The sequence below is a fragment of the Eleutherodactylus coqui genome, chromosome 4, assembly GCF_035609145.1.
Source record: "Eleutherodactylus coqui strain aEleCoq1 chromosome 4, aEleCoq1.hap1, whole genome shotgun sequence".
NCBI lineage: Eukaryota > Metazoa > Chordata > Amphibia > Anura > Eleutherodactylidae > Eleutherodactylus > Eleutherodactylus coqui.
In genome coordinates, this window is record NC_089840.1 from 140,174,651 (window position 1) to 140,189,372 (window position 14,722).

General features: G+C 45.7%; 1 protein-coding gene across 3 annotated transcripts in view; it reads left to right on the forward strand.

Annotated features, from left to right (window-relative positions):
• Nucleotides 1-14,722, forward strand: part of LOC136625751 (C4b-binding protein alpha chain-like) — a 603,882-nt gene that overhangs the window by 47,233 nt on the left and 541,927 nt on the right. For 2 of the 3 annotated variants that reach the window (XM_066600213.1, XM_066600212.1), the window contains exons 8-9: nt 5,002-5,081; nt 11,858-12,037. In XM_066600213.1, coding sequence (XP_066456310.1) covers nt 5,002-5,081; nt 11,858-12,037 — 260 coding nt within the window. The remainder of the gene's footprint in view (nt 1-5,001; nt 5,082-11,857; nt 12,038-14,722) is intronic. The other variant, XM_066600214.1, reaches the window with a different exon arrangement.

Sequence of the window (14,722 nt, forward strand, 5' to 3'; positions counted from 1 at the left end):
CCGACGAACAATGGTGTGCAACCTTTGTCGCGCCAAGATCAGCCGGGGAGCCACCACCAACAGCCTGACCACCACCAGCATGCGCAGACATATGATGGCCAAGCACCCCACAAGGTGGGACGAAGGCCGTTCACCGCCTCCGGTTTGCACCGCTGCCTCTCCCCCTGTGCCCCAACCTGCCACTGAGATCCAACCCCCCTCTCAGGACACAGGCACGACCGTCTCATGGCCTGCACCCACACCCTCACCTCCGCTGTCCTCGGCCCCATCCACCAATGTCTCGCACCGCACAGTCCAGCCGTCGCTAGCGCAAGTGTTGGAGCGCAAGTACGCCGCCACGCACCCGCACGCTCAATCGTTAACCGTCCACATAGCCAAATTTATCAGCCTTGAGATGCTGCCGTAGAGGGTTGTGGAAACGGAGGCTTTCAAAGCTATGATGGCGGCGGCGGCCCCGCGCTACTCAGTTCCCAGTCGCCACTACTTTTTCCGATGTGCCGTCCCAGCCCTGCACGACCACGTCTCCCGCAACATTGTACGCGCCCTCACCAATGCGGTTAGTGGCAAGGTCCACTTAACTACGGACACGTGGACAAGCACAGGCGGGCAGGGCCACTACATCTCCCTGACGGCACATTGGGTGAATTTAGTGGAGGCTGGGACAGAGTCAGAGCCTGGGACCGCTCACGTCCTACCCACCCCCAGAATTGCGGGCCCCAGCTCGGTGGTGGTATCTGCGACGGTGTATGCTTCCTCCACTAAAGCACCCTCCTCCTCCTCCTCCTCCTCAACCTCTGTCTCGCAATCTAGATGTGTCAGCAGCAGCAGGACGTCGCCAGCAGTCGGTGTCGCGCGGTGTGGCAGCACAGCGGTGGGCAAGCGTCAGCAGGCCGTGCTGAAACTACTCAGCTTAGGAGATAGGAGGCACACGGCCCACGAACTGCTGCAGGGTCTGACAGAGCAGACCGACCGTTGGCTTGCGCCGCTGAGCCTCCAACCGGGCATGGTCGTGTATGACAACGGCCGTAACCTGGTGGCGGCTCTGCAGCTCGGCAGCCTCACGCACGTGCCATGCCTGGCCCACGTCTTTAATTTGGTGGTTCAGCGCTTTCTGAAAAGCTACCCACGCTTGTCAGACCTGCTCGTAAAGGTGCGCCGGCTCTGCGCACATTTCCGCAAGTCCCACACGGACGCTGCCACCCTGCGCACCCTGCAACATCGGTTTAATCTGCCAGTGCACCGACTGCTGTGCGACGTGCCCACACGGTGGAACTCTACGCTCCACATGTTGGCTAGGCTCTATGAGCAGCATAGAGCTATAGTGGAATACCAACTCCAACATGGGCGGCGCAGTGGGAGTCAGCCTCCTCAATTCTTTTCAGAAGAGTGGGCCTGGTTGGCAGACATCTGCCAGGTCCTTCGAAACTTTGAGCAGTCTACCCAGGTGGTGAGCGGCGATGCTGCAATCATTAGCGTCACCATTCCTCTGCTATGCATCTTGAGAAGTTCCCTGCAAACCATAAAGGCAGCCGCTTTGCGCTCGGAAACAGAGGCGGGGGAAGACAGTATGTCGCTGGATAGTCAGAGCACCCTCCTGTCTATATCTCAGCGCGTTCAGGAGGAGGAGGAGGAGCATGAGGAGGATGAGGAGGAGGGGGAAGAGACATCTTGGCCCACTGCTGACGGTACCCATGCTGCTTGCCTGTCATCATTTCAGCGTGTATGGCCTGAGGAGGAGGAGGAGGAGGAGGAGGAGGATCCTGAAAGTGATCTTCCTAGTGCGGACAGCCATGTGTTGCGTACAGGTACCCTGGCACACATGGCTGACTTCATGTTAGGATGCCTTTCTCGTGACCCTCGCATTACACGCATTCTGGCCACTACGGATTACTGGGTGTACACACTGCTCGACCCACGCTATAAGGAGAACCTTCCCACTCTCATTCCCGAAGAGGAAAGGGGTTCGAGAGTGTTGCTATACCACAGGACCCTGGCGGACAAGCTGATGGTAAAATTCCCATCCGACAGCGGTAGTGGCAGAAGGCGCAGTTCCGAGGGCCAGGTAGCAGGGGAGGTGCGTAGATCGAGCAGCATGTACAGCCCAGGCAGTGCAACAGTCTTTAAGGGCCTGGACAGCTTTATGGCTCCCCAGCAAGACTGTGTCACCGCTCCCCAGTCAAGGCTGAGTCGGCGGGAGCACTGTAAAAGGATGGTGAGGGAGTACGTAGCCGATCGCACGACCGTCCTCCGTGACGCCTCTGCCCCCTACAACTACTGGGTGTCGAAGCTGGACACGTGGCCTGAACTAGCGCTGTATGCCCTGGAGGTGCTTGCTTGTCCTGCGGCTAGCGTCTTGTCGGAAAGGGTGTTTAGTGCGGCTGGGGGAATCATCACGGATAAGCGTACCCGCCTGTCAACCGACAGTGCCGACAGGCTAACACTCATCAAGATGAACAAAGCCTGGATTTCCCCAGACTTCTCTTCTCCACCAGCGGACAGCAGCGATACGTAAGCAATACGTAGGCTGCACCCGCGGATGGAAGCTACGTTCTCTCTCACCATCCAAAACGGGGACATTTCTGCTTCATCAATCTGTGTCTAATATTCCTCCTGCTCCTCCTCCTGAAACCTCACGTAATCACGCTGAACGGGCAATTTTTCTTAGGGCCACAAGGCTCACTCATAATTTTTCTAAACAATTTTTATATGTTTCAATGCTCTTAAAAGCGTTGAAACTTTAACTTGAACCAATTTTTCGTTAAACTGGGCTGCCTCCAGGCCTAGTTACCACTTAAGCCACATTAACCAAAGCGATTAATGGGTTTCACCTGCCCTCTTGGTTGGCCATGGCCAATTTTTTGGATGTACATTAGTACTGTTGATACAGCAATTTTTGTGGGCCCTCGCCTACAGTGTAATCAAATGAATTTTTAGCCCACCTGCATTACAGCTGACGTTACATCCGCTGTGTTGGGCAATGCAATGGGATATTTTTGTGTATCGCCGGTGGGTTCCAGGGAGCCACCCATGCTGTGGGTCCACAGGGAATTATAAATGCTTCTGTTTCCACTTGTAAAGAACCCCAGTCTGACTGGGGCATGCAGTGTGGGCCGAAGCCCACCTGCATTAAGCACGACATTACTACCTCAGCTGTGTTGGGCAATGCAATGGGATATTTTTGTGTATCGCCGGTGGGTTCCAGGGAGCCACCCATGCTGTAGGTGCACACGGAGTTTAACCTACATGTGTCCACTTGTAAAGAACCCCAGTCTGACTGGGGCATGCAGTGTGGGCCGAAGCCCACCTGCATTAAGCACGACATTACTACCTCAGCTGTGTTGGGCAATGCAATGGGATATTTCTGTGTACTGCCGGTGGCTTCCTGGCACCCACCCATGCTGTGGGTCCACAGGGAATTATAAATGCTTCTGTTTCCAATTGTAAAGAACCCCAGTCTGACTGGGGCATGCAGTGTGGGCCGAAGCCCACCTGCATTAAGCACGACATTACTACCTCAGCTGTGTTGGGCAATGCAATGGGATATTTTTATGTACCGCCGGTGGGTTCCAGGGAGCCACCCATGCTGTCGGTCGACAGGGACTTCACAATAGGGAGTTGTACCTGCCTGTGTCTATGAATTAAAAAGCCCGGTCTGACTGGGGCATACAGAGACACCTTGACAGAATGAATAATGTGTGGCACATAGGTTCCCCATTGCTATGCCCACGTGTGCAGCTCCTGATGGCGGTGGCACAGGATTATATTTCTCATTGCTTCTGTACAGCATTGTGGGCTATCGCCCCGCCCCTTTTAAAGAGGGTCGCTGCCTAGCCATGCCAACCTCTGCAGTGTGTGCCTGCGGTTCCTCCTCATGGCAGACGCACTTCTAAATAGACATGAGGATGGTGTGGCATGAGGGCAGCTGAAGGCTGCGCAGGGACACTTTGGTGTGCGCTGTGGGGGGGAGGGGGGGCGGTTGGGCAGCATGTAACCCAGGAGAGGTGGCAGCGGAGTGTCATGCAGGCAGTGATTGTCCTTTGTTGGAGGTAGTGTGGTGCTTAGCTAAGGTATGCCATGCTAATGAGGGCTTTTCAGAAGTAAAAGTTTTTGGGAGGGGGGGGGGGCCACTCTTGCCACTATTGTGGCTTAATAGTGGGACCTGTGAACTTGAGATGCAGCCCAACATGTAGCCCCTCGCCTGCCCTATCCGTTGCTGTGTCGTTCCCATCACTTTCTTGAATTGCCCAGATTTTCACACAAGGAAACCTTAGCGAGCATCGGCGAAATACAAAAATGCTCGGGTCGCCCATTGACTTCAATGGGGTTCGTTACTCGAAACGAACCCTCGAGCATCGCGAAAAGTTCGTCCCGAGTGACGAGCACCCGAGCATTTTGTTCATCTGCTCTATTAGGGCATATGAATGCCATAGAGTGGGGTGCCCACTCAGGGCCTCCATAATGAAGAGAGCCGCTCATATTCTGATGGACCTTGTGCCATTTGAATAGCCGTCCTGTAACACTATATTTCCCTTACAGCGGCTGCTGTAGCTGTTTGGCTAGGGGTTCCAAGTTGGGGACCAGGGGCGATCAACTGTTTGCCACATGCCCGGATTGTAACAATTTGTGGAGTATTTTCAGCTCCCCTTTTAAAAGGCATAGCATTTTTTTTCTATCTACCCTGATATCTGTGTTTGAAATTCCATATATGTATAAAAAGAAATAAGAACTAAACATCTTAATTTATAACACACTTAGATTTGTGGCTCTGTGAATTTGCATAAACGTAAAAGATATTAAACATATGATACAAAAAACCTGAAACGTCTATTGGAAAAGTTGTCACGGATGATTCAAACTTCAAACTCTTTTCTAACCATTGCATCTAGTAGAATTTGTTAAACCTAGTTACTTTTAGTCACGTAATGTAAATCTTTATAAGTTTTGGATACTAACTTTGGTGAAGCTGTGATAAAGAATACATGATTGCATCTTCCATTTCAGATATGTAATGACATCGAAAAGGAATTACAGAGATTGTCAGGCAGATGGGAAATGGAGTAACGTTCGCCCTGAATGCACAGGTAATCAGTCATAAACAGTAGCCAAAATTTGTGATCGAAAGAGAGAAGTAACGACTCTTCACACTGGCGAGAAAATCACGCAATTTTCTCGCGATGCGAGAGTGAGTGAAGATGCATGATTATGAAACCAATGATTTAATTCTCATTTTCAATATTTTCACTTCTGCGATACTGCGTGGAAGAAAAAGAGAAAAAAAAAATTGCACCTTCTTTCTTTTTGCGATGTCGCCGATTGTTTTCAATGGGGCTGGCGGCAGCAGCGTCAGCCCCATTGAAATAAATAGGAGAACATTGTGATCCCCTGCCGCGGCTGTGACAGCTGCAGCAGGGGATTCCTTCAGCCACACAGGGGTGTGCGGCTGTCGTATCCAGGGGTTTTCACACGTTCTCAATGGGGCCAGTGGCAGCAGCACTAAATTATAAAATATGCCAAGATCTGCGCCGAAATTTGGCACAATTAGGGTGGTTTCACATGGCCGATAAAATTGCAAGATTTTCACTCGATGTGCAAAATTATGAAACCAATGATTTTCAATGGTTTCCTTCACATTTGCGATATTTTCACTCATGCAATGTTTTGAGAGAAAAAAATTGCGGCATGTCCTAACTTTCTAGGTTTTTTTTTGCTCCCATGTTTCCCTATGGAGCCTCCTTATTACCGCATCGCATGAACTCAATGTGTTTTTCTTTCTTTTTTTTTTAACAAAGAATGTTCTTGTCATTTTAATGCAGACATACTAAAGATTTTTTTTTCTGAAATGTACCCCCCAAAAAACCCTGTTACAATACTTAAGAATTTTTTCAGCTATTTTCATGCTATTTTTGCTTTGATATTTTTAAAAATTGTAGAAACAAAATTCTTGCAATACCTCATGGCATAAACATTATGTGTAAAAACAGAATAAAGGCTCATGTATGCGGGTTTAGGGCGAAAACGCATGGCCATAGGTGCAACTACGCGTAGTAGTGGCTGGACAGGGGAAATTTCTTCTCCTTCACCAGCTGTTCAAACTCAACGCCAGAACGCAGGAGTTTGAAAGAGACTGCAGGAAGATAGGTGCTGCGTGCGGGGAAGATAGGCAAGTCTTATCTTTTGTTTGCCGTAGTATTCATTGAGCTAATGAAAACAAAACTACTGAAATCCATTGAAATGAGTGGATTGTTTTGTCCCGTAAGGCGGCTGTGATTATCACAGCCGCATAAGGGGAGAAATACACATTTATGAGTTTTATGGCTCTGTACAATCTGTGAGTTGTACAAAGCTGTAGTATGGCTGCCATATCGGTCTACTACTTTAACTCGGTATACTTCCAATTTCAGAAAGAGGCTGTTCAATATGATTTTGTTGAATCCCACAACAAACAATTGTAGCATGTTCCATCGGACTCCATGCTATTTAGGTATTCTAAGATGCCATCAAAAAGTACCTGTTATGTCTATAAGGTACCTCTTATGACTGTCATGCCTGAGCATGGATGCAAGATTGTGTCCTTATAAAATGCAAACACACTCAATGTAACTGTAAGTACAAATTACAGGCAAAGCTGGAAGGAAACCTCTTCCTTACTAATCAGGGGAAGTGGGGGCACCCTGCCTAAAAGCGGGTAGGTGTCTTGTGTCTTATGGATCTTCTCCTCAAGATCCAGGGACACCACCACCCCCTCCGACAGAATGGGTGTAGGGGGTTCACCTGAAACCACCGCAACAAAACTCTTGGAGAGAGCATCTGCCCTGATATTATGACTGCCAGGTCGGTATGTGACCACAAAATCAAACCAAGCGAAAATGACCACCGAGCCTGTCTAGGGTTAAGTCGTTTCACTGATTCTAAATAATTGCTAATTGTTAATCGCTAACAACTCTCTGTCCCCGACGTCGTAGTTCTGTTCACTAGAGGTAAACTTTCATGAAAAAAGTGCACAAGGATGAAGATTCTTTAATTCGCCAGCACTTTGAGACAGAACAGCCCCCACCCCAACCTCTGAAGTATCCAACTCAACAACAAAAGGCTTGGCCGAGTCTGGCTGTACAAGAATGGGGCAGACGCACAACACCTTTTCAAAGTCTCAAATGCGAAAATTGTTTTAGGAGACCATTTAGGAGTAAAAGACCCTTTTTTTGTCATACCGGTCAAAGGTTTGACCCTCTCCGAAAACTCACATTTGAACTTACTATAGTTATTCGTGAACCCCTAGAATCTCTGAAGGTCCTTCAAATTCTTAGGTTGAACCCAGTCCAGAACAGCTTGGACCTTCCCCGGGTACATCTTAAATCCCTTTGGGGTTATAATATACCCTAGAAAAGAAATCTCCTGTACTGCGAAAGTACACTTTTCTCTTTTGGCAAATCGGTAATTTTCACAGAGATCTTGCAACACCTGTTGAACGTGCACAATATGACAATCATAATCAGGGGAAAAAATAAGGATGTTGTCCAAATAACCAACACAAACCATCCGATAAATTTCTGAAGAACTTCCTTTATGAAAGCCCGAAATATTGCGGGGGCATTGATCAAAACGAAAGGCATCACAAGATTTTGAAAATGACCTTTGGTTGTATTGAAATCTGCCTTCCACTCACCCCCCTATCTGACCTGTATTAAATTGTTCATCAAGCTCCACAGGTTCTACAGATGAAGCAAAGGATAGATCATTTGCCCGCTCTCTCAACCGTTGACCAATCCATACGGCTAGGGACATGGCCTTGTCAAGAGTTCTAGGTCGGGATGTGAAACCATAACATCTTTTATCTTGTTGCAAAGCGCAAAGCAAAATTGACTCCGCAATGCTGGATCATTCCACTGTAAATCATTAGACCAACAGCGAAACTCTGCACAAAAGTCTTCTCACCCCTCGCTAAACCCTTTTCTTTTTCCACCCCACCATTGGAGCGCTACTAATCTCACACTTTCCAAAGTCTTCAATAGGGGATTTTCCCTGACATAGGCCTCTAATCTTACTCTCCGCCAGGGATACCCTATCGGGGTTATTGTAGATAAAAGGCCCAAACCGAAAAAAAACTGATCCACCGACGACGAAGCCTCAGAGGTGGAAGGCAATGAAAAGGCCCAAGCCTGGGGATCTCCCTGCAACCTGGAGATTACCAGTCCTACCCTCTGAGACTCATCACCAGAAGAAACAGGGCGCAGTTTAACGTATAATTTGCAGGATTCTTTGATTGCAAAAGACTCCTGCCTTTTACCAATAAAACGATCTGGCAGATCCAGCTTAGGTTCTTTAACTAAACCCATACAACCTAAGCGTTGTTGCTTAACTTTAGCAACATCGATAGCCAGAGACCTAAGCTGGTTGGATAATACCTCAATGGGATCCATGACCCTGCAAGGAAAAAACAAATACCCACTGAGGAGACGTTTGGTTGCTTATTATGTCAAACACTTTGTGCTGGAGCAAAATATGCAACCAATTCGCAACTGTAGTCATAGGATTTTTATAATAGATTTTAGCCACAGAAACCCTGCATCTTTTGCACATGGAAAAGCGACACCTAAGGACCCCGCTCGCCCAGAAATAGTAAATGATCCACAGCAGGAGAGGAAACAGTTCACACCAACACATTAGGAATAGCGTGCAACACAGAACAGGACTGTTCATACCACATGGCAACCAGCTAAGACACATCACTGTGTACAGAAATATACACTGAACCAACCTTTTCACACCTGATGTCCGGCCACCTGCACAGACACTGAACATGATACTGTATACACCTAAACACACAAAACATAACAGGCATGCAAGAAAACCAAACCCTAGAGTGATGGGATATCAGCTTCCTCTTGCAGAGGGACTGGTATATATATGCAGCAGACCAGTGGAGATTGGCTGGAGAGAGCCACTTCCAGCCAGCTCAATTATCCCACCAGTGAAGCTGTGCTGAGAAGTTGTGCTCCAGAAAACCTGTAGAACCACAGGTCCCAGCAGCACAACCTAACAATAACAACCAGTGCATGACTGTACTAAGAAACCATAGGTACTGTGTGCTTCTGTGTAGAAGGGGTCAGAAACTCTATCTTTTCTCCTTAAGGAGAGCACCTAGATGGTGAGTGAGGAGACTCAAAAGGCCATTTATGCTCTTCTGGGTAATATGCAAATATTACCCCTGCCACAAGCCTCTCACTAGCAAAGCCAGAATCCTGCTGCACACTGATGAAGGGCAAAAACCCTGAAAAAGCTGTATGTGCATGGGTTCTGTCTTTGCTTTCAATTCCCCGTCATGGTTACAAGGCTTTTTTAAAGAATCTAACTTTGACTTGAAGGAATGTTGCCTTCCAATAGGTGGCACTGTGGAGGTATTATTTCATCTCCCTTATTTGCATTCTGTGTAGAAGCGTGATGCACTAACAGCAGACATTTTTATTAAGAATGTTTACTGAACTTCTCATCTTAACTGATGATAGCGGAGGGGATTTGAGCTCACTCTTTAGCAGGGCGGTTTATTAGGAGAGGACACGAAAGTTTGTATAACTCACAGGAACTTTTCACAAAAGACACATAATATTTCACAACAGCGTTGTAGAATATGTGGTCTATGAAATCTGCACGTTAAGGCTCCCTACACACAGGCGAGGGTGATACCGGGCTGAGAAACCCGGGCTGATATCACACTTGCTAGCAAAAACGCCTCCCATCACTTCTGTGAAGTAGCAATCCTCTGGCACAGTTTTTAGTTGCTCTAGAGGATTGCCAACTGTTTCCCATAGTTTTCAATGGGAAACCTCGCATTGCACTCGTGCACACATTCCACGGCATGCAATGTCTTTTGTTGTCCCATTGAAAATGGATAATGTGTTCCAATGAACCCCAAAAAATACTATATGCCATGATTCTTTTTATCACTGTATTGTGGTGCAGGAAAACATCACTCATGTATATAAATGCATTAAAAAGAATGGGGTTTATATTCACACGAGATTCCTGAGTCTCACGCAACTGTTGCGTATTCGGCCTTAACTGTGAATTTTAATGCAGAATTGGCAGCAGAATTCAGCTATTTTCATTTCTGCATCAAAATCTTCATGTTAGCAGTGCAGATTTTGGCGCTGAATATTCCACGGGAGTGCATATTCCGCAATGATGTTGCAGAGTATTCTGCTCCGTGTAAAAGGTCCCAAAGGGAACACTAGTATGGCATCACTTTGTAGCCTATATCCGCCTTTGTGGGAGGAAATTAAAGGGGGTTTTTTGATTATAAGAAATGTTTGTAAAGGCCAAGCATGTGATAAAATAAAAAAGACAATATACTCACCGATCTCCAGCCCTAGGGGGCCAGCTGAGAAGCTCCTACTGCCCTGTTGTCATCCCCATCCCTATCTGCCAAGTTGGGTCCCCGAAGCCGAAGGTAGGTGAGTATACCGTCCTTTTTTATTTTAGCACCTGCCTAGCCTTTAACCCCTTAAGAACATGGCCTATTTTGGGCTTAAGGACCGAACGATTTTTGGCAGATTTTCATCTCCATTTTTCAAAAGCCATAACTTTTTTACTTTTCCATCAACGCGGCCATTTAATGGCTTGTTTTTTGCATGGCCAACTGTAGTTTTCATTGGTGCCAATTTTGGGTAAATAGACTATATTGTAAAACTTGTATTAATGTTTTTATAATAGCAGGGAGAGAAAGCGCATCAATTCTGCCATGGATTTTCTTTTGTACAGCGTTAATCATGCAGCAAAAATGACACAATACATTTCTTCTGCAGGTCGGTACGATTACAACGATTCCAAAATTCTTATTTTTTTTTTCGGTTTTTCCACTTTTCTGCCATAAAAACCCTTTTTTGACAATCCTTTTTTTCCAAATCGGTGCATTCAAAGTCCTATAACTTTTTTGTTTTTCCATGGATGGAGCTCTGTGAGAGTGTATATTTTTTCGAGACTAGCTGCAGTTTTTATTGGTACCATTTTGGGTTCCATACGGCTTTTTTCATCACTTTTATAGCGTTTTCGGGAGGTAAAATGCTAAAAATTAGCATTTTGTCTCAGTTTTTTAGCAATTTTTTTTTACACTTTTTGCCATGCAGGATAAAAAAACACGTTCATCTTATTGTACCTGTTGTTACGGACATGACGATACCAAATATGTGGGATTTTTTTCCCCATTTTTTTATGCTAATATGAAAAAAAGCACAAAAAGGATTTTTTTTTAATTATTTTTCTTCTTTGTACATTATTTTTCTTTTTTTTTTTATTACACCATCTGTGTCCCTCTGGGGGACTTACATCATAGCACCGAGGATCGCTATGATAAGGCATTGCAGGACTTCTCACCTATTACAGCGATCATGGGCAATGGTAATACGGCTGTTGGTGGCGTCCTGTTACCATGGCAACCAACCCGTCTCTCTGCGATTACATCGCGAGAACCTAATGACGTCACACAGGGAGCGCGCTCCCTTTCTGAACGCTTCCCATGCCGCGATCTACATAGATCGCGGCAGGAAAGGGGTTAACAGCGGGAGGATTGCATCTCCGATTCACCTCCGCTGTTGCAGCAGGAGCCCGGTTATAAGTGACAGCCGGCTCCCGCTGCTGGATAGCGAGAGATCTCGCGCTATCCACATGGCGTAAGGGTACGTCCAGTTACGGGAAGTACCCCATTGCCATGACATACCCTTACGTCATGTGGAGGGAAGGGGATAAAAAGTTTTTTTCTCATAATCACACAACCCCTTTAAGTTGTAAAAGACCTAGAGAGAAGGTAGATGGATAAATGGGGCTAAGAGTTTTTATCCACCTATTTCTCTTTTTTCTTTTCCAGTGCTGTTCTGTCCTCCACCTCCTGGTATTGTAAATGGACATTATTATCCAGAAAAAGACGAATATTCCTATCTTGATTCGGTTAAATATATATGCAGAGGAGAGCTAACACTTATAGGGGAACAGAACATTGCTTGTACAGCAGAAGGACAGTGGAGTTCTAGCGCCCCAGAGTGCAGAGGTTGGATATGTTTCACAATGTAATATAAATATATGTTTACTAGAATGAATTACATTATATAAATGTAGCAAATGTTGACTTGAAATTTAACATGGTATGAGAACTCCACAGCATTATAGTACATTGTAGTTATCACTATGCACCAGTCATATTGATGATTGCTACATCTGTACTTAACGTCTCTGCTGCGTTGGGTGTGATTGTTCTCAGTAGGAGAAACCAAGTAATCTTGTAGATATGATACTATTTAATGGCAAACAAAAGTACATTATGTTACAGCGAGCTTTACAACCAACGCAGGGTTCTTCCTCAGTAATAATGGAACAGATCTAATGTATTTATATCAATACATATACACATGATCACATGGGAGGGCACAGACATGGTGTGATCAATTTGCACTTAAAACAAATTCCAGAACAGGATAAGAAGTGTTATACATGAATTACTACTGCTACTTTCTGAATGGCAGTATTACATTATTCAGTTATTAGACATTACGCTCACCCTCCTACTAGCAGACCCATCTATTCAGATCAACATTTGTGGCTCCAGAGCAGGGGTGGGCTGGGAAGTGAGGCATTGAGCTTGATTCTGGTGTTATAGTCATGTACTGACCTTGGTTCTCGTTTATTGTCATGTTATGACTTTGGTTCTAGTGCTGTTTTTATGTTATGATCTTCTTTTTGGGGCTGTATTTATGTATGCAGATCCATGTCAAAATTAACACCAAAATCCGCATGTTACTTTGTCGTGGAATTTACCTCTTCATTTAAAGAGGTGAAATCCATACTGATAATCAACAAAATAAATTGCCAAATGGTGGATTGAAAATTCAATGTGTTAAGGGGACCGCTACGGCAGAGTCCTCCACCCCAGGATTGGAATTGTTAAACAGGTGTTGTAGTTCTAGGGGGGGGGGGGGTCAGGAGCCCACCTGGATCTCACGATGTGGAATCCTCCACAGGGAACCTAGCGCCCACTGCATCTGCCAAGCTCACTAACGGTTTCTCAGTCACTATCTTGTCTCCCACTTTAGGTAACCAGTTTTCCTCCTGGCTTTCATCACCAAGCCCACTTTCATCATGAACTTTTAACAAACTTTATTGCATGTTTTATGGCTTCTCTCTCTGTACACTGGGGTAGCACACTCTGCGGAGTCAGAAACGAATCCCTGACTCACTTGCTGCTGGCTAGGCCTTAAGCTTGGCTCACCTGGTACACTCATAATATCTGTCTTACTCTCTCTGCGAGGGGCCGCACCGCCCTAAAATATACACTATTTGTGAACGTAGCCTTATACTGCAAGGAGAAGCCCTAGAAGTTTTAGGCCCTATTCTTTTTAATAGATTTATTAATGGCCTGGTAGAAAGATTGTAAAGTAAAATATCAAGATTTGCAGATGATAGAAAACCATGTAAAGTAATTAATACAAGAGAGAACAGAATGCGGTTGTCAATGGATCTGGATAAGCTGGAGGCAGAAAAGTGGCAGATGAGATTTAACACTGATAACTATGAGGTTGTGCACATGGGCAAGAAATACATGTCACCATTACACACTAAATGGGAAACCACTGGGGAACACTGACATGGAAAAGGACTTGGGGATTTTTAGTTAACTGTAAGCTTAACTGGAGCAACCAGTGTGTCAAACAGCTGATGCCAAGGCAAATAGGATCATGGGGGGCATCAGAAGAGATCTAGGGGCACATGACGAGAACATTGTTCTTTCGCTTCACAAGTCACTGGTCAGACCACACATTGAATATTAAATACAGTTTTGGGCACCGGTACTCAAGGAAGATATATCAGAACTTGAGCGGGTACAAAGGCGGGCAACTAAAGTAATAAATAGAATGAATTGACTACAATACCCAGGGGGACTTTCAAAATGAGGGTCATTTATATTAGAATAAAGACGGCTGAGGAGCAATCTAATAACTATGTATAAATATATCAGGGGTCAGTACAGAGATCTCTCCCATCATCTATACCCCGGACTGTGACTGTAACATGGAGGCATCCTCTACATCTAGCAGAAAGAAGGTTTCATCACCAACATAGAAGGGAGTTCTTTACTGTAAGAGCTGTGAGACTGTGGAACTCTCTGCCTGAGAACATGGTGACGGCAAACTCACTAAAAGAGTATAAGAGGGCCTTGGATGCCTATGAGTATTACAATATTACATGCCATAGTCACTGCCATAGTCAGAAGGGTCAGGGATCCATGGATTATTCTGATTGCCAGACTTTGATTTGGGAAGAAAAGGTTTCCCTAAAGTTAGTAAAATTGGCTTCAACCTCATTGGGTTCTTTGCCTTCCTCTGAATCAACATTTGGGGGGGGGGGGGGGTAAAAGGCTTGAACTGGAGGAATACATGTCTTTTTTTCAGCCTAACATACTATGTTACTCTGAGGGTGAATGCCCATGAATGGATTTCTACCGCATTTCCTGCGGTGGAAATCCGAGCGTGAATTCCGCACCTATTAGGTTCCATTGAACCTAATAGCTTTCTGCTTGCCAATTCTCACATGCAGAATTGTACAGCAGATTTCCGCATCAGGAAATAAATTGTGGCATGTTCCATTTGCCGCAAATTTACACCGCAGGAGGTCTGCATTAATATAGCATTAATGGAGACCGCTGAAATAAGCTCAGAATTCCGTGATCACCTGCAGGCAC